At 49.2% G+C, this 18,136-nt stretch overlaps 1 protein-coding gene across 1 annotated transcript; it reads right to left on the bottom strand.

The window, feature by feature from the left end:
• Nucleotides 1-1,560: 1,560 nt before the first annotated feature.
• LOC129336460 (C-type lectin domain family 4 member F-like) lies at nucleotides 1,561-15,090 on the bottom strand. The gene is made up of 7 exons (XM_054989561.1): nucleotides 14,811-15,090; nucleotides 12,588-12,707; nucleotides 10,291-10,398; nucleotides 9,037-9,120; nucleotides 5,733-5,884; nucleotides 4,884-4,996; nucleotides 1,561-3,598 (listed from the first exon to the last, which is right to left on the bottom strand). The coding sequence occupies exons 1-7, from the start codon at nucleotides 14,812-14,814 to the stop codon at nucleotides 3,448-3,450; spliced, it is 732 nt and encodes a 243-aa protein (XP_054845536.1). The 5' UTR covers nucleotides 14,815-15,090; the 3' UTR covers nucleotides 1,561-3,447.
• Nucleotides 15,091-18,136: the final 3,046 nt, after the last annotated feature.

Here is an 18,136-nt window from a genome sequence, read left to right on the forward strand (position 1 = left end):
AAGACAGCTCTGAAATTGCATTTCAGATTGGCTCAAAATCTTGCAAAATTTCTGATTTCAGCTTCCAGAATCTGAAGCAGCCCCGTTCACTTCCATGGGGCTTGCATGGCACCAATGGCCAGTGGATTTTGCCCTCCGATGCATGCCCAAGTGGCAGTGTGTATTTCTTTTTAAGGTGGAACCTCTGCTCAGAAGTTATTTTCTTGAAGAGGAGAAGGTGGTGGAGTTGGAGTCATCTCCCTCCACAGTTCCGGCTGTATAAGGACTCAATGTATTTGCATCAGGGGTTTTTTTCTGGGGAAAGAGGTGGTGGAACTCAGTGGGTTGCCCTCGGAGAAAATGGTCACATGGCTGGTGGCCCCGCCCCCTGATCTCCAGACAGAGGGGAGTTGAGATGGCCCTCCACGCTGCTGAGCGGCATGGAGGGCACTCTAAACTCCCCTCTGTCTGGAGTTCAGAGGGTGGGGCCACCAGCCATGTGACCGTTTTCAAGAGGTTCTGGAACTCCATTCCACTGCGTTCCAGCTGAAAAAAACCCTGATTTGCATAATGGAGAGAGGAAATACACACTGCTTCTGCTCAGGGGCACGTTCGTTGATCCTTCCTGTGTTCCAGGGCTGAACCTCGGCATTGGAAACCAAGCCCTTGCACAGACCCTGCTACTTTGTCATCTCATGTCTTTAGAGATTCTGCCCCTCTTGCATGGCACAGCCAAGTCCTGCCTTTAGGACCTACTTGGTTCGAGTCCATCTTTATTTCCTGCTGGTGCTGGTTTCTCTCTAGGAAACCCGTGGCTGAAGGAGAAACTTCATTCCCCTGGAAAGGAAGCAACACTAGGCTTTGTGCGTTGTGCGAAAATATCCTTATAATCACTTTTAAAAAAAACAACATTGCCCCCCACCCCCGTGCCCCTTTCCAGTCTTTGGAACACAGTCCTGATGGCAGGAGCTTGGTCCTGGGGTGGTATTCCTTTGGGTCGGTTCCAGACCCCCTCCTCTCCACTGCCCACCACGAACCTCCAACTTACAGCATTCTTCCTGCCACCCACATGCCTCACACCTGCCAGGGTACCCTTCACCCTCTTACTCACAATCCCTCTGGCTGTGTACACTCATATTCCCCAAGGGTTCCAGGCAGTGCTTGACTAGGAGTGCTACTTCTGTGGTTGCCCAAACTGTTACCACCATGCTGTGCCTGGACAATTTTCTCCAGCTGTACATGCAGCTGAGATTGTGGCTGGCTCATAAGTGGGCAGGGGGAAGGGTACACTGATGGGTGGCGGGGCAGGTATATGAGCAGGGAGTTGGCAGCTATTCCACCTCAAGGTATTCTTGACTTAAACTGTGAACTGCAGGACTCTGCATGCTCCTTGACGGGTAAGAGAAGTTTGGAACTAGGCTTCCTTTGTAACAAGGTGTTACCAGGACTAGTCTCCTTGCAGTAAAATGATTTGTGGGGGAATTAGCAAGCAAGGAGAAGGGCTGTGCAAGAGGCCGGTAACCGCAGGGATCTATCACCAGTTTCTACCAGGTCTCTTCCCAAAGTAGCAAACAAGGCTGGTTCTTAAGGTCCAACAATAACTTTTATTAAGAACAAAATGACATGTACATGCATGCAGGATTGTGGGGTAAAAACACACACACACACACACACACACACAGAGTCCTAAGAAGCTTAGTCAGAAATTGGGAATAGAGAAAGAGGGAGCAAATATCTACCTATCCTGAAGAGGGGTCCAGTCTGCGGGAGAAGAGAGTAGCTTCGAATGGCCAGCGTCCTCGGCCAAGAGAGCAAGAGGCTTGGGTAAACCTCAAGGGAACAGTGCTTGTGGATCAGGAAGCGTGTACAATTTGAATGAGGCCAGGGCTCTACCTTTATAGGTAAAATGTGCCCTGAGGTGGAAGAGCCCACCCAGCCATTAGAACAAAGACTCCCAACGGTCAGCTCCTGGGTTTGACAAAAGGTTTGAGTACCTTGACTGGTAGCTGCCGGGGTGCGTGAAAGCAAATGCAAAACGTGTTCTAGTGCTGCACAAAAGGGATAGTTTGTTAGTGAATTCCACCGGAGCCAAATTGATGGATTTTGGGTGGGGACTGTACTTTCCCAGGAACGACTGTATATACTTATGAATGTCATTTGATTAGTTCCTCAGTCAAGGACAGGAGATCTCATCATGGAAGAAGGGAAAGGAACATGTTAAGTGGGGATGACTCTGCGAGACCTTTGTTGCACTGGACACCTTTGGGGCTGGAAGGTCCAATTGTCTCTTAATCACGCCGTATTCCTGTGCAGCATTCCATGCATGCCAGTTCTCCCAGGTGGGGCTCAGCACCTGCTAGAGGCTCTCTAGTGGCAACACCGCAGCCATTTTAACTCCAGAGGCCTGACCATCTTTAATATCACAAGCAGCCATATATAAAACTGCTATTAAAATGGCAAGAGAAAAGTTACGTTGGAGTCAGTGATCTTTCCATTGTTTTCAGCCATCTCTATATTCTCATAGATGCTGTGGCTTGCCATTCTTTGCCAATAATTTGGATGCAGTAGGTTCTCAACTCTTATCAGCTTTGGACCCATTACTCTCTTATGTAGGGTTGCCAGGTCCAGGTTGGGAAATTCCTGGAGATTTTGGGGGTGGAGCCTAGAGAGGGTGGGGTTTGGAAAGAGGAAGGTATAATACTAGAATGGTATTATATATCAGAATGGTATAATACCATTGAGTCTACCCTCCAAAGCAGCCATTTTCTCCAGGGGAGCTGATCTTTGTCACCTGGAGATCCGGGAGATCTCCAGCCACCACCTGGAGGCTGGCAACCCTACTCTTATGAGAGCCCTCCACATACGGCAGAAATTCTGAAGTGACAATTTCCTATTAGAGTGGTATTGTGTTTGCATTCTTCCTAGTCTTTTGAACTGCACAAAGTGCATATTTGTGTGTGTGTGTGCACACGCGTGCATGTGCAGGGAGAGCTTTTCTTCTTGCCCAGTTTTTCTCCCTTAAAAACACCCCAAAACCAATCCAGACTAGTACAGCATGCCAACACAAAGCAAAAATCCTTTCATTAAAATAAAATAAATTTAACTTTAATTTTCTGATTATATCTAATATAAACTAAGTAGTGAATGTTGTCTGTCATAAAGGTGAAAAGTAAGTGGCAAGATTCTCCAGCCAAACCTTCTGAACCGGGGGAATTGGTGGAAAGAAGAACAAGCCTTGCTGAGGAAGAAGCAGCATGGCTGCTGCACAGGAAAGCCTTTCCTTTCTGCTGCTCTAAAATTTGGACGGATTTGTATAACAGATCTGTAGAGTTGGATCAGTCCACGAGACATGTTGTTGGCCTTTCAAAAAGAGTTTGACCAAATTGCAGAAAGTTTAGCAGCCCTGGAGAGGGTTCTTTTATGGACTGGCCAGTGGAATCCAAAGAGGCAGTTGTTACTTTTTTCTGCTCAAGAGAAGACCTTCTTGCAGATCCATCTATATTGATCTCTACAGGTGATGTCATTCCATGGCTGTGAATCGTCGTATCTCAAATGCACACAGTCTTCTTGGTGCTCTGGTGCTGCATGCCAGTTATCAGGTTGTCCGAAATGCCAGAAACTGCAGAGATTTGGCAGGAAGGGGAAAAAAGATTATATCGTTGCAAAATAAATGGATTCCCTCTATGGAAAGTGGAAACTCTTTGCCTTGAGGATTCCTGCCTTTCTCCCCTATTAATCAGTAACTTCTGAGCCAGTGCACCATAGTGGTTGGAGTGTTCGACTAGAATCAGGGAGACCCAGGTTCGAATCCCTACTCTGTCATGGAAGCTGGTTGGGTGACTTTGGGCCACCCATACACTCTCAGCCTAACAAGGTGATCATTAGGATAAAATGGAGGAAAAGAGAACAAGGTGAACCATACCATATCCCCGTTCGGGGAGAAAAGGTTAGAGATGAAATAAATAAAATCAATGAATAAAAATCAATAAAAGGAAAGTGAAGTGTGGGAAGGAAAGCAGTTTGGCAGTGGGAGGGGTCTATCGGTCTCCTGGAGATCTCTGTGAGAGATGTGCTAGTTTGCTTACTTATAAGTGGAGTCTGGTGTGTGTGTGTGTGTGTGGGGGGGGGACCCCAGGAGACTGCCACTTTTAGTGACCATGCCATTTTATTCAGGATTAAACAATGAACTGAGGACTCATCTGAAAAAACAACAAAAATTAAGCAGATGTCACATTCAGGCCACAGCAATATCAGCTTTATACAACTTCTGCCAGGAGTCCTTTAGTAGGGCTATTCAGCCCCTGCTATTACAATGATAAAAAATGGCTGTCCGCATGTTATATGGCTGCCAGGTCCCCTTACACTCTCGGTGGGAGCGGGGACCTGCCACTCACCTTTTTTGTTGTCCTGAAGCAGTGCAATGACATCACTTCCGGGAGTGATGTCATCACACAGGCCCTGGGAATGCTCCTGAGCTTTGCATCGGGCAGATTTGGGCTCCAACGGTCGGCCCTGTGCAAAGTGCGGGAGGACTCCAGTGGCCTGCACGATGATGTCACCCCAGGAGTACATCTAGGAAGACTATTCCCATGCCTTTCTCGCCTGTCAAGCAGGTGACTGGTGGGGGTGGGTGAGGGTGGGAGCGGGGGATGCCCCACCCTGACTGGGGGACCTGGCAGCCCTAGCATAACATCACTTCCAGGGAAAATATCAGTCCTCTCTAGGAATAACTGGAAACCTTATGGTAAAACCTGGATATCATTTCCAGGTTTTTGTCATAAGCGAGTTCATGTTATTGCTGATGGCGCCCCCTCATCCCCCGAGCCCTGGACTCTTGCTGGTTGCTGGGCTATTCCTGACAACAGCCCCTGGCCCCATCCCCCCAGCTTGCAAACTTTTCCTGCCTCGTGCCGTGGTTGTATTTGGTGCCGTCCGTCCAAGTCCAGTTGCCTTCTTCCTTTTGATCAGTGAGTCCAATCCAAAACATTATCCCTCTGGTCTTTCCGCGAAGATATTCCTGTGATACATATATATATATATATTGTATTTTAAAAATACAATTATGTTAAAAAATCTCCAAGGTATCATACACATTACGAACAAATAATATTGGTTAAATCAGTAATAAAGAGCTTTATGACCAAATATATAAATTGTAAGTGCCTAAATACTTGGATAGTCCAGGAAGCCTAATCTTGTCAGATCTGGGAAGTTAAGCAGGGTTAACAATTATACCGCCCTTCAGGATAACTTAACGGCCACTCAGAGCGTTTACAAAGTATGCTGCTATTATCCCCACAACAAAACACCCTGTGAGGTGGGTGGGGCTGAGAGCGCTCTGAGAGAGCTGTGACGGACCCAAGGTCACCCAGCTGGCTACAAGTGGAGGAGTGGGGAATCAAACCCGATTCTCCAGATCAGAGTCCAACGCTCTTAACCAAACTGGCTCTCCAGTCACTTAACCACTACACCAAACTGGCTCACCTAGTCCGTCCTGAAGAGTATAATCCAGTCTAAGGCACGTGTTTCCACTTTCACTGGGTCCATTGAGTCAAGGCTGGATTATAACCTTCAGGAAGGACCAGGTCTGCCGCTCGGGGGTTCCCCTGGACCCAACCTAATCCCAGGATCCCCAGGTGTCGACCACGGCTTGGAGTGCCCCTTTCAGCTTCCGTAAAGGAACACCTTTGCTCACCCGCGAGGTTCATGCATTTGGTAACCCTGCCAGTAAATGAAGAGTGTCAAAGGCTCACCATCTCTTCCTTGGAGGCGACAGAGGTGAGGTGGGCCCCGTGCGACATGCAGGCCTCTTCAGCCTCCTGCCAAGTCTTAGCCTCTTGGGAAAAGAAGTAGAAACTCCCCTTGTAAAAATTCCAGCCGGCGGAGACAAAACTCATGAGATCGCCTTTGAGAACAAGAGCACAGTCAGAGTCACAAAGCGGGGAAGACGGCGATGGAAGGGGTCAAGGGGCGAAGCACCTTCCCAGGGAAGAAGGACTAAAGCGTCTGCTGGGGCTTTTCGGCTTAGAGAAAAGATGACATTCCTTCAAAGTTTCTGTCAGATGCAGTACTCCTAGGCTGCTCCACACTGCTTTGTATCAGTATAACTCTCAATTCTTCTACACTTTTCCCCTCATGAGGTAAATTTAACTCTTTGCACTTCTGAATCAGAGCCTCCTTTTTCATCCCCAGAAACTCTGCCTTTTTTCTCTCTTTTAATAGTGTTTCCTTCTACAATTGTACTAAACTTCACCAGATTACATCCTCTCTTAAAAATCCTACTAGTTTTTCTATGTCATTTTCCTTTCTACCAGTTCTATTTTCCTCATAGAATTCAACTGAACACTCTGCCTCCTTGGCTATCTGTCCCCTCAGAACACCTTTCTCTCAAAATGTTGCTTCCTCCCGGGAAATTTTATCCCACGTAAAATATTTTCTCCTCCTCAGGTTGTTTGACATCCCACCGCTAAGCCTCTACTTGTTATGACCCCTTTTTTCTCTCTGTTAGATTTTGCCTTTAGCCCTTTTCTTCTTTTACACCCTCTGGATAGATTGCTGCCACCAGGAATTATATTCCAAAATAACTTAAATTTCCCCTTTAGTAACGTGCCCAAGTGTCAGGCTCCTTCGTGAGGCTATGTGGCCCTGAGGACAGGAATGGGATATGGGAATAACTGATACTCTGGGTTGAAAAAACAAAATAAACTTTTATTTTTACAATAAGCATATCAGTTTCATATTATTTCTTAAGCTTGATGGTTTCAATAGAGTGCTATTTGTTCTTAAAGTTACTTTTCATAGACACAGTCACACAAATCTTCTCTTAGGCTGCACGCACAGTTGGCTTGCTTCAGATATCAATTTCTCACTCAAATACACGCAAGACTTTCTCTGAGGTGCACACACAGTTTGCCACTCTTGCCCTGACTGCCTCCTCCTCAGAATGGCCATTTTCACACTGCTTACCGGCCACGGAACATCGCACCGAGCTCCCGGAATGACAGCATCTTCCTGGTGCAATTTCGCGCGAGGACTATGGCCAGCATTTGATATCCCACCTAAAATATTTTCTCCTCCTCAGGATGTTTGATATCCCACCGCTAAGCCTCCACTCTTCATCTGTACCCCACCAAGCATTTAAAGACACACACACACAGTGTGAGATAGTGAATGGAGAGAACTTGTCCTCCCTGTGTCATAAGACTAAAACCCTGGGTGACCCAGTGGAATTGATCAGCAGTAGATTTGGGGTATGTAAAAAGGAAGCACATAAGTATGTGCATCATGCACATTGGATGGAATCCACTTCCACAAGATGTAATGGCATCTGCTAGCTCAGAAGGCATTGAAAGAGGTTTAGAGAAAGACGCAGAGTTCAGGCCTATCGATGGTTATGCGCCATCATGACAAACTGGCGCCTCCATATTTGGAGGCAGTACACTTCTGAGTACGGAGGGAAGGCGGCGTGGTTTAGCCCCATCTCGTCAGATCTCGGAAGCTAAGCAGGGTCGGTACTTGGATGGGGGACAACCGAGGAAGGCTCTGCAGAGGAAGGCACTGGCAAACCTCCTCTCCTTCTCATTTGCCCTGAAAGCCCCAGCAGGGCTTGCCATAAATCAGTTGTGACTTGATGACACTTTATATATACACACACACACATCTGAGTACCAGATACTTTCGGTCCAACTGCAGGGCAGGTGTGTGGGCTGCCTTCAAATTTCACTCCTAAGGACACAAGAATCATCTAGCGGTCTGTCTTAGAAAAAGGATGCTTGGCTGCATGGACTCTTGGTCCAATCCCACACGCACCTTCTGAGGTTCTTATCCATGCTGCCACCATGCTGGTCCCTGTTAGCCAAATGGACCAACCAGCGTGGACCTTTTCTCTTTTGGCTGCAGAATTAGGAACCAGGAAGCAGCATTGTGGGCTCTTCCGTTTCAGCTTAAGTTCCATTAAAACAAGAATGTAAACACCGTCAGAGGTGAACAAGGATCATTGGCCAAAGGAGGACCCAGTTCATGTGCCTTTAACGGCCGAGTAGAAAGATTTTCAAAGCAGGATCTCACCCCTGCATGATGATTCCCAACCAACTCAGCAACCATCAAAGGTTCAGGCAATCTGTTCTCCTTTTGCAACTGCTCAGCACAATTGAGATATCATCATCCCAGGATATTAGACTGCATGGAAACGGATCTGTTTCCATACAGAAAAACATGGGGAACCAAACCTCCAGTCACCTTTCCCCAAGCTCAATTGGTCTGAAGGTATCTGAAGCACCTGAACCCCCCCGAGCAGATCCTGGCTTGGCTAGCAGGGCTGACTGGGGGGGGGGCAGGATGGGACATTCTTGGTTGCTCTTGTGATTTTAACTGGATCATAATCTGCAGAATCAGCAACTGAAGCTTTTTATGGCATGACAGTATAATATAGTTGATCGCCAGTATGCTCCTCCCCCATGCAGATCCAAAAATCTGCAGATGGGGGCCAATAGGGCCATTCAGGACTAGGGTAGATGTTTCATCAATCTTGTAGGAACCTGCAGGTTTGTTGAAACAACTAAAAGCAAAAAACGGAGTGCACGTGGAGATTAAATTAATAAAAGTTTAAAAAGTGCTGAGACCTTGCAAGACCACCTCATGAGATCTTGGCTGCCACTTGGGGTTGCCTAGGTGATCCAAAGCAACGTTGCCAAAGGTAGAAGGGAAAGGGAACAAATGGCAATGAGTGAGTCTAGAGGAAGACTGAGGTGGAAGGAACAGAGGCAGTGGGAACATGGTGGGGAAAGATGGAGCCATTGTGGGGCAGGAATCAATGGGTGGACTGGGAATTGATTGGAAGAACAGAAGATCAGGCAGATGTTTGGATGTGGGGATGAGAAAAAAGAACCAGGTTTGGGCAATTAGATGTCCCTGGTGAAGAGGGTATAAGCATGTTGCAGAGGGGGAGAAGCAAAGCCAGAGCAAAAGGATGGAAGAAGTTTGGGCGTGCTTAGGGAAGGGCAAGGGAGGAGAAGTAAGTAGCTGGGTGGGATGCATTTGCCAAAGCGGGCTACCTACTGTAACGCTGTTGTAGAGATGTGAATGAGCCTGTGACATTCTCCAAATAGGCCTGGATCTCAGAGCAACCCAACAACTTGAAACCTGAAAGAAGACATTTCAGAACACATCAGGCTCTGGGGCTGAGCAAAGGGGAAGGAAACAAGGCAGGCAACGTTTTCTCAGACTCCCATCTTGCTAAAAATATCGTGCATAGCAGTGGTGGAATGAAGTACAGCGGCAATACAGCTGTCGAAAGGCCTCTGTCAGGACAAAGGTGATCAGTCTAGCTCTAACGGAGGAAACAGGACAGTAATTAAAATTGCAGCATGAAGGACAAATGCAGCACCAGAAATCATCCGGAGGACGTGGGGGAAGGAAAGAAATATGGCAGAAGGGGCACACCAGGCCCTTCATTCTAACATCTCCAGCTGGCTCCAAGCTGCTGGGCTTTACAGGGAGGAGCTCTGATCTCCATCTAAAAGAAATTGAGAGGTCTTTTGCGGCCACCACCTGAGATATGCTTGTCTGTAGTTCTGGTAATGAAGTGATTTGGAGCTGCAATCCTAAGAGCACTTTCCTGCAATGGTAGTTACTTCTGAGTAGACTTGCTTAGACCCACTCCTTGCCGTGCTATCCTAAGGAAACTTTCACCTCTCTAAGTCCTCTGACATCCGTGGGCTTACCTTGCTCAGGACTGCACTATTAGTCTCCCAAATGGCAGCGTAAGGAAGAAACAGTTGGTCTCTTATGCTTTTTGGCACATAATAGCAGTAGAAATTGTGAAATGACCACATTTTATTTGCTTGATTTAAAATATGGGCATAGCTTGATAACAGGACGCTGATTTTTTGCTTAATATGTAGATTCCACAGTGCTGTGTGGTATAGTGGTTAGAACTTTGGACTGGCATCTGGGAAACTCAGGTTTGAATTCCCACTCTGCCCTGGAAGCTCTCTCAGTGGCCTGTCCCTAACCTGCCTCACAGGGTTGTTGTGAAGATAAAATGCAGGAGAGGTGAATGTTATAATCCCCTTTGCACCCCCATTGGAGAGAAAGGCAGGGTATAAAGTAAATAAATAAATACGTAATGAGAGTGCTTTCCTCCAGAGCAAAGAGCGTCTGCTGATCTACGGGCACCAGAGGAAACTGTCGTTCGTCATAAAAAGGGAATCTTGGAATCCTACCCAGTGTTGCTCCCCACCCCCAGATCATTCCCCCTGCAGTGTTTGCTTCCAGACATGGCCCAGCCCAGGACTGCCATTTCCCACTTACTCTCGGCTTCCTCCAGTTGAGCATAAGAGACGTTGCAGCGCTGCAGAATGTCGCTGGACTTCCGAGCGATTCCATCTCGTTCCTGGAGCTTCCTCTCTTGCAGGAAATCTGCAGGCAACACAAGTGCAAGATGAACCTCCAAAGAGCAGCATCAGGGCAGGCGAGCCTCGCGGTTTGTTCAAAAGGAGGAAATCTGGCAGTCTAACCTCTTACTGCCACGTTCCCAGGATCGCACAGTCTTTACTCTCTGGGCCAGGAATGACCACCTCTGCCTCATCCTGGCAGCACTTACAGGGACTATGAGCAGCCCCTCCGCATAACAGTCTTTGCTGGGAGAGGTGGCTTTGCATTCCTCAGAGCCAAGCTACAAGTGACGTCTGACACAGGCTAGACACTTGTCAGCTTCCCTCAGGTTTTGATGGGAAATGTAGGCATCCTGGTCTTGCAGCTGTAATGGAGAGCCAAGCTGTAAAAACAGGACGCCTACATTTCCCATCAAAACTTGAGGGAAGCTGACAAGTGTCCAACCTGTGTAAGGCATCACTTGTAGCTTGGCTCTGAGGCCCGCCTGTCTCCCATGTGGACTTTTGACAGAGGTTTTCTGGGAGTTCCCTTCTGGTCCCAATTCTGATCAGGCTCGTGGTACGGGGGTAGACGGGGCTTCAGCTCCCCCTTGTGATGTTATCCTGACTCGAAATGGCCTCGGATATTTGGTATTTTCCCCACTGGGCAGAGCCGTGCGCACTGACGGCTCTGTGTAACTCCCCTGAAGAGGGAAATGGAGTCCCACTGGGGCCATTTGAAGCTGGGGAAAGGGTGTGGGGACGGCTCCCCCTTCTGGCCCTGCACTCAGCCCTGCTCTGAATCAGGCCCACCTGCCCCAGCAGGGAACTCCCAGCGCACATCTGGCCGAAAGTCCTCCTCACGGCAGGCGGCCACGCGGCAGGCAGGAGGACGCTGTGGAAGGTGGACTGGCCCCAGACTGGATCCAGAGAACCTGTTTCATTCTGGAAATTGTGATTTCATATCCCAAATCAGCCACCTTTTTGCCACTGAAGGCCTGACATCAGCCTGGCCATGTCCCCCAGGCTGTGTTTTCTTTTCTTGCAGGTATAAGGTTTAATCGACATGAAATCTTGCGAGCGAAGTTCTTAGCTTTTAAAGAGGAAGAATCATTTTGAACAGTTTGGCTCCCTGGTCTATACTGGATTCTCCCATACCAGGCCTTGACATTTTCCTCTGGCCCTTAAAATAACCGAAGGACCCCTCCCAAACCACTGGCTGCTTCCTCATGATCAAGAACACGAACAAGTTCTGGAAGCAGAGGAAGAAAAAAAACCCCATTTTGCCTCTCATTCGTAACAAAATGTCAGATCTGTGGCTAAATAATAGTTGTATCCAGCCTACCTTCTGCAATCAGACAAAAGTCCGTTGTTTTCAAAAGATTTACTGAAAGAAGCAACCATTATAGTCCACTGGCCCAGATGCAATATCTGGGCTGGTACACGTGTATTATTACGAATGAGAGGCAAAGAAGAAGGTACAAAGTATCAAGACTCAGTAGGCCCAGCCTCCCCCCATAGTTCTCAAAACAATCCCTTTGAAGCTGAGAAAGTGAAAGTTTCCCAGGACTGGAAAAGCTGTAGCCAAAACATTCTTCTTCTGAGAGATAGCTGCTAGGGAACATCTTGGCACCTGGGATCAAAGCATTCAGCACACTAAAAGAATTAAAATGGAGTCTCTTTGGTTACAACATATAGGGAAGCAGTCTGAACCTGACAGCTGGCTTCGTTCCCCCGCCCCAGAAGCATTTTAAGGCCTGCACATGCCCAGACCTGTGAGCCATTGGGGGCGAGCCAAAGGAATGGCATGAGTTGGCAGGAAGATGAGTCGGGGGGGGGAGAGCTGGTTTCAGCTCAGGGTAATCTCCTCCCCCTTCGTTTCCTTGTTTATTCTACTGTATTCGATGTTTTGTATTGTATATCGCTTTGGGTTCCCGCTGGGGAGATACAAATCAATCAATCAATCAATTCTCAGCAGCACTTTCCTCCAACCGCCACCAAGGAGCCGAGGCAGGAGGTAGTTGTGAATTTCCAGCAGTGTGCAGGGGGTTGGTCTAGATGACCCTGGAGGTCCCTTCCAACCCTAGGATTGTATAAGGTGCAATTCAGGTCACTGCAGGACCGAGGAGAATGAAGCCCCCCCCTCCCCCCCAGCCCTGAGCAGTAGGGATAGGGTAGAAACCAGCCGGACCTACGCGGAGACAGGCGCGCGTTCCCTTGGACAGCTGTACTTACACAGGACAGTCACTGAAACCAGTGCAACGGCCAGGAGCAGAACCAGGACTGCAAGGAACGAGAGGATGGAGACGGTTCTCTTGGAAGGGGGAGGAAGGGGCGGTTTCTTTGAAGCTGCTCCTGGAAGCAGAGGAGGACAAAGTGTGAGAAGAGGAGGATCAACGCTGTCCCTTCCTCAGGTTTCAGAGGGGAACAAACCTGAAAGTTAGAAAGAGAGAGAGGTCAGCACATCTGTTCACTCCCTCCTAGGGTTGCCAGGTCCCTTGAGTCCCCTGGTGGGAGCCTGGGAGCCTGGCACTTACCCTGCGGAGGCTTCAGTGTCATGCGCGCCCTCCTGGCATGGGTGATGATGTCACTTCCGGGTAGTAAGACTATCACGCAGGTCAAAGGGCAGCCCTGCACTCGCCAAAGGGCTGAGCTGCCCCCCCCATGAGCCTGATTTGGGCCAAAATGGGCCCATTGTGTTGGGGTGCGGGAGCTGTGGCGGTGCATAGGGGTGCACCGCGCTATCTGGGGGTGTGCCATGCCACCAGGGGGGTACCCTGGGGGCCCGCCCCCCACTGGCCAGGTAAGTGGGGCAGGGGGAAGGAGGTGGGAGCAGAGGGAATGGCAAGCCTACTCTTACTGCCCTGAACTGTCCTTTGATGCACAGATTGCTAATCTCAGGACTTTCTCCTCCTGACTTCTTCTTCCTCCTTGTCACAGACACACTCCTCTCCTCTTGCTCTATGGATGCAGGACCTATCCTGCTACCCAGTGCCATCCTTTGACTAGACTTTGACTAGACTAGGAATCTATCTCTCCTCTTTCCTATCAGCATATGGTGTTCCCTATAATAAAGAACTCTCATTTCTTTTCTAAATCTAAGCCAAACATCCGAGTGTAAGTTTGTGATTTTCTATCTCACACACACGCACACTAGCCCATAAAGCTCCTGCACCCATCACATTCCTTTCTGCAAGCAGGGAAACTCTACTACTCTCCTACTAGTTTGTGGAGGCCATAGACTAGATTGGGGCTCACAAAATTCCGCAGCTAGCAGGCGCGGTAAGGCTGGGCAGTCGGTTCACCAAGCAGACAGCCAAACTCTCCTCGGCATTCCACACCAGGCCCACACAATCAATGCCAGAGATCTTTGGGGCGGGAAGCGGCTTGAAGGAGAAACCCTCCCGGACAAGGATTGCCACCCCTCCCCCCCCCGACCCTCAGTTCGTGACTGATGAAGGACCGCATTACCCGGGTGGGTCAGCTCACCAAGAGCAACTGTTTCTCCTTCCCTCACCCACGTCTCGGTCATGCGTACCAGGTCCATATTAGCTGCCATGGAAGTATCACGCAGCATACTGGTCTTATTATTTATGGACCTGGCATTGCACAACATCAGTGTCGAAGGAGGATTTTTCCTAGCTCCAACACCGGCGTGCCTCGGGATGGGGCGTAGGTTAGAAGGGCACCGAGCCTCTCCACATCTCCGTGACCTTCTCCCTTTAAACCAGGCCCCACCGCCATACGTCCCCCGTCCCCAGAGGACTGGTATCCCTGGCCCTATCTCAGATGCCTTCCACATATCCATCCCCCTATCACAGCATACAAACATCCTAAGCAACAAAAACCATAAAGCAGTGCCAGTTCTAATACACAGGGAGCAGTACTAATCTCATAATTTAATTTCCAATTCACATAGGGAAAGATTCTAATACATAGGGAGCAGTACTAATCTCACAAGCTAGTTTCCAATTCCCATAGGGAACAGTGCCGGTCCCACAATTTAGTTTATAAGTTACACCACTTCGAGCACTCTAATTTAGTTCAAGATCATCCATTAAAGTTGTTAATATCTGATATCTAACATCCAATGTCTAGTATCTAACATCGCTTTTAATCTAATTTCTAATACTCATCCCCCATGTCTACCAAATTCCAATCTACTACTACTCTCTACAATTTCGATCTTTCATCACTTCGTCTTTGTTGGTTAGTTATCTCTCCGTTCTTTGATGGTTTAGTAACTAAATGTTCTCTGGTATTTTGCTGATCAGATGCCCCCCCACCCCACCCGGTATGCTGCTGTTCAGATGCCGCAACTCCGCTCACACTTCCTTTCAGCTCTTTCCTTTAATTCTTTGCTCTACTCACTGTTACCGTCACTTCTAAACATCCGTATATAGTTGTTAGTTAATTTATCTTAGGTGTTATTCAGCATTTTAGTTGTTATCTGCTTACTCATAATGGAGCTCAGTTCTCACCACTCCGCTCGTGCCGCCATCTTGCTGATCATGATGATGATGATGATGATGATTACAATGACCAGAAGGAGAACTTCCCACTGGATGGAACCCAATGGCAGTATTTGGTCTCAAATGAATACAACACTTCTTCGCTCTCTCCTTTCCTCTCTGGCAGCACACGGCTCCTGGGCAGTGTTCTCAAAGTGTCCCGGGTGCAGAGCAGGTCGGGGCAGAGCAGCTGGCTCATTCACCACAGCAGGCAGGAGCTTGTTCTTCTTCGCTCTCTCCCTCCCTCTCTGGCAGCACATGGCTCCTGGGCAGTGTTCTCAAAGTGTCCCGGGTGCAGAGCAGGTCGGGGCAGAGCAGCTGGCTCATTCACCACAGCAGGCAGGAGCTTGTTCTTCTTCGCTCTCTCCCTCCCTCCCTCTCTGGCAGCACATGGCTCCTGGGCAGTGTTCTCAAAGTGTCCCAGGTGCAGAGCAGGGCAGGGCGGGGCGGAGCAGCTGGCTCACTCACCACAGCAGGCAGGAGCTTGTTCTTCTTCGCTCTCTCCCTCCCTCTCTGGCAGCACACGGCTCCTGGGCAGTGTTCTCAAAGTGTCCCAGGTGCAGAGCAGGGCGGGGCGGAGCAGCTGGCTCACTCACCACAGCAGGCAGGAGCTTGTTCTTCTTCGCTCTCTCCCTCCTTCTCTGGCAGCACACGGCTCCTGGGCAGTGTTCTCAAAGTGCCCCAGGTGCAGAGCAGGGCGGGGCCGAGCAGCTGGCTCACTCACCACAGCAGGCAGGAGCTTGTTCTTCTTCGCTCTCTCCCTCCCTCCCTCTCTGGCAGCACACGGCTCCTGGGCAGTGTTCTCAAAGTGTCCCGGGTGCAGAGCAGGGCGGGGCCGAGCAGCTGGCTCACTCACCACAGCAGGCAGGAGCTTGTTCTTCTTCGCTCTCTCCCTCCCTCCTTCTCTGGCAGCACACGGCTCCTGGGCAGTGTTCTCAAAGTGCCCCAGGTGCAGAGCAGGGCGGGGCCGAGCAGCTGGCTCACTCACCACAGCAGGCAGGAGCTTGTTCTTCTTCGCTCTCTCCCTCCCTCCTTCTCTGGCAGCACACGGCTCCTGGGCAGTGTTCTCAAAGTGCCCCAGGTGCAGAGCAGGGCGGGGCCGAGCGGCTGGCTCACTCACCACAGCAGGCAGGAGCTTGTTCTTCTTCGCTCTCTCCCTCCCTCCCTCTCTGGCAGCACATGGCTCCTGGGCAGTGTTCTCAAAGTGTCCCGGGTGCAGAGCAGGGCGGGGCGGGGCGGAGCAGCTGGCTCACTCACCACAGCAGGCAGGAGCTTGTTCTTCTTCGCTCTCTCCCTCCCTCTCTGGCAGCACACGGCTCCTGGGCAGTGTTCTCAAAGTGTCCCGGGTGCAGAGCAGGGCGGGACGGAGCAGCTGGCTCATTCACCACAGCAGGCAGGAGCTTGTTCTTCTTCGCTCTCTCCCTCCCTCCCTCTCTGGCAGCACATGGCTCCTGGGCAGTGTTCTCAAAGTGTCCCGGGTGCAGAGCAGGGCGGGGCGGAGCAGCTGGCTCACTCACCACAGCAGGCAGGAGCTTGTTCTTCTTCGCTCTCTCCCTCCCTCCCTCTCTGGCAGCACACGGCTCCTGGGCAGTGTTCTCAAAGTGTCCCAGGTGCAGAGCAGGGCGGGGCGGAGCAGCTGCATATACTCATACACACACATATACACACACATATGCATATACTCAGTACACACACACATTATACATTACATTAAACTACATTAGACTCCTCCTTCTTCCATTTCCTGATCCTCCAGGGACTGCAACGGCTTGTGAAAAGAGAATGGATGGCTTTGAGCTGTTTGCTTATCATAATTTTGCCTGGGAAGAGAAGCTGGGTGGATTCTGCACACATTCCAGCCCTGGGGAGAGATGGGCAGAACCTGCCTGTTCCGTTCCACGATGAATTCTCTTTCTGGATGTGTTTTAGCTTCTGATCTGCAATTAATTATGGATTGAGCCCCAGCATTTGAGAACCACATCTCTCTTTGTCAGATGCATCTGTAGCATAAGCTTTCGAGAACCACAGCTCTCTTCGTCAGATGCTTATGCTACTATAAAGTTGGTTAATCTTAAAGGTCCTACTGGACTCTTTACATTTTCCTATAAAACTAAAATATTTATCTATCAGGTGCATGCAGAATGTAAGAGAGTGAAAGCATCCAGGTAAGGATAAAGTGTATCCCAAGGCTATTCTGGTTACCTCCTGAACTGATGTTTTGGCAGCCAATCCCAAATAGTCCAGTTACATTATTGTGAAAGTCTAACATTTTTGTTGGAAAGGGAAATACGGCAAGATCCTTTCATCATAAAGGAGAAGTCTACAGGCACCTCAAAGACTCACACCATTTATTTCAATATGAGCTTTCATGAGACATAGCCCCATAGCCCCCTTCGTCAGATAGACAGGTGAAGGGAAAACCATACTGGGAAATTTGATGGGGTTGGGTGGGGAAGAAGCCAAGACTTGGGGTGAATTACAGCATAAGTCTTTCAAGTGTAAATCTCAACATAAGGGAAAAAGGAGAAGGTGATGTAGAAAAGTTAGATGTGTGTCCTGTCCATAAATCACCAGAATAAGCAGTTACTCTTTACTGAATGGTGAGGGAAGTCAGAGTTTCAAACAGATAAGCAAATGTATTGTCGAAGGCTTTCACGGCCGGAGAACGATGGTTGTTGTGGGTTTTCCGGGCTGTATTGCCGTGGTCTTGGCATTGTAGTTCCTGACGTTTCGCCAGCAGCTGTGGCTGGCATCTTCAGAGGTGTAGCACCAAAAGACAGAGATCTCTCAGTGTCCTCTGAAGATGCCAGCCACAGCTGCTGGCGAAACGTCAGGAACTACAATGCCAAGACCACGGCAATACAGCCCGGAAAACCCACAACAACCAGATAAGCAAATACTTTAAGAGAAAATTAACTCATGCTGGTACAAGGTTATAGACCAGTAGCAGCGTCTGTGGAAGACGGCTCTGAAATTGCATTTCAGATTGGCTCAAAATCTTGCAAGATTTCTGATTTCAGCTTCCAGGAACTGAAGCAGCCCCGTTCACTTCCGTGGGGCTTGCAGGGCACCAATGGCCAGTGGATTTTGCCCTCCGATGCATGCCCAAACGGCAGTGTGTATTTCTTTTTAAGGTGGAGCCTCTGCTCAGAAGTTATTTTCTTGAAGGGGAGAAGGTGGTGGAGCTGGAGTCTCATCTCCCTCCACAGTTCCGGCTGTTTGGGGACTCAATGTATTTGCATAATGGAGAGAGGAAATACACACTGCATCTGC

Source organism: Eublepharis macularius, chromosome 10, assembly GCF_028583425.1.
Source record: "Eublepharis macularius isolate TG4126 chromosome 10, MPM_Emac_v1.0, whole genome shotgun sequence".
Taxonomy (NCBI): Eukaryota; Metazoa; Chordata; class Lepidosauria; order Squamata; family Eublepharidae; genus Eublepharis; species Eublepharis macularius.

Bases quoted from the DNA above. Each gene is read 5' to 3' on its own strand.
- LOC129336460 (XM_054989561.1), bottom strand. The intron at 10,399-12,587 runs GTAAGTACAGCT...TGTTGCCTGCAG, and splicing joins GGTTTCAGTGACTGTCCTGT to ATTTCCTGCAAGAGAGGAAG. The intron at 5,885-9,036 runs GTAGGTAGCCCG...TTGTTCTCAAAG, and splicing joins ATCTCTACAACAGCGTTACA to GCGATCTCATGAGTTTTGTC.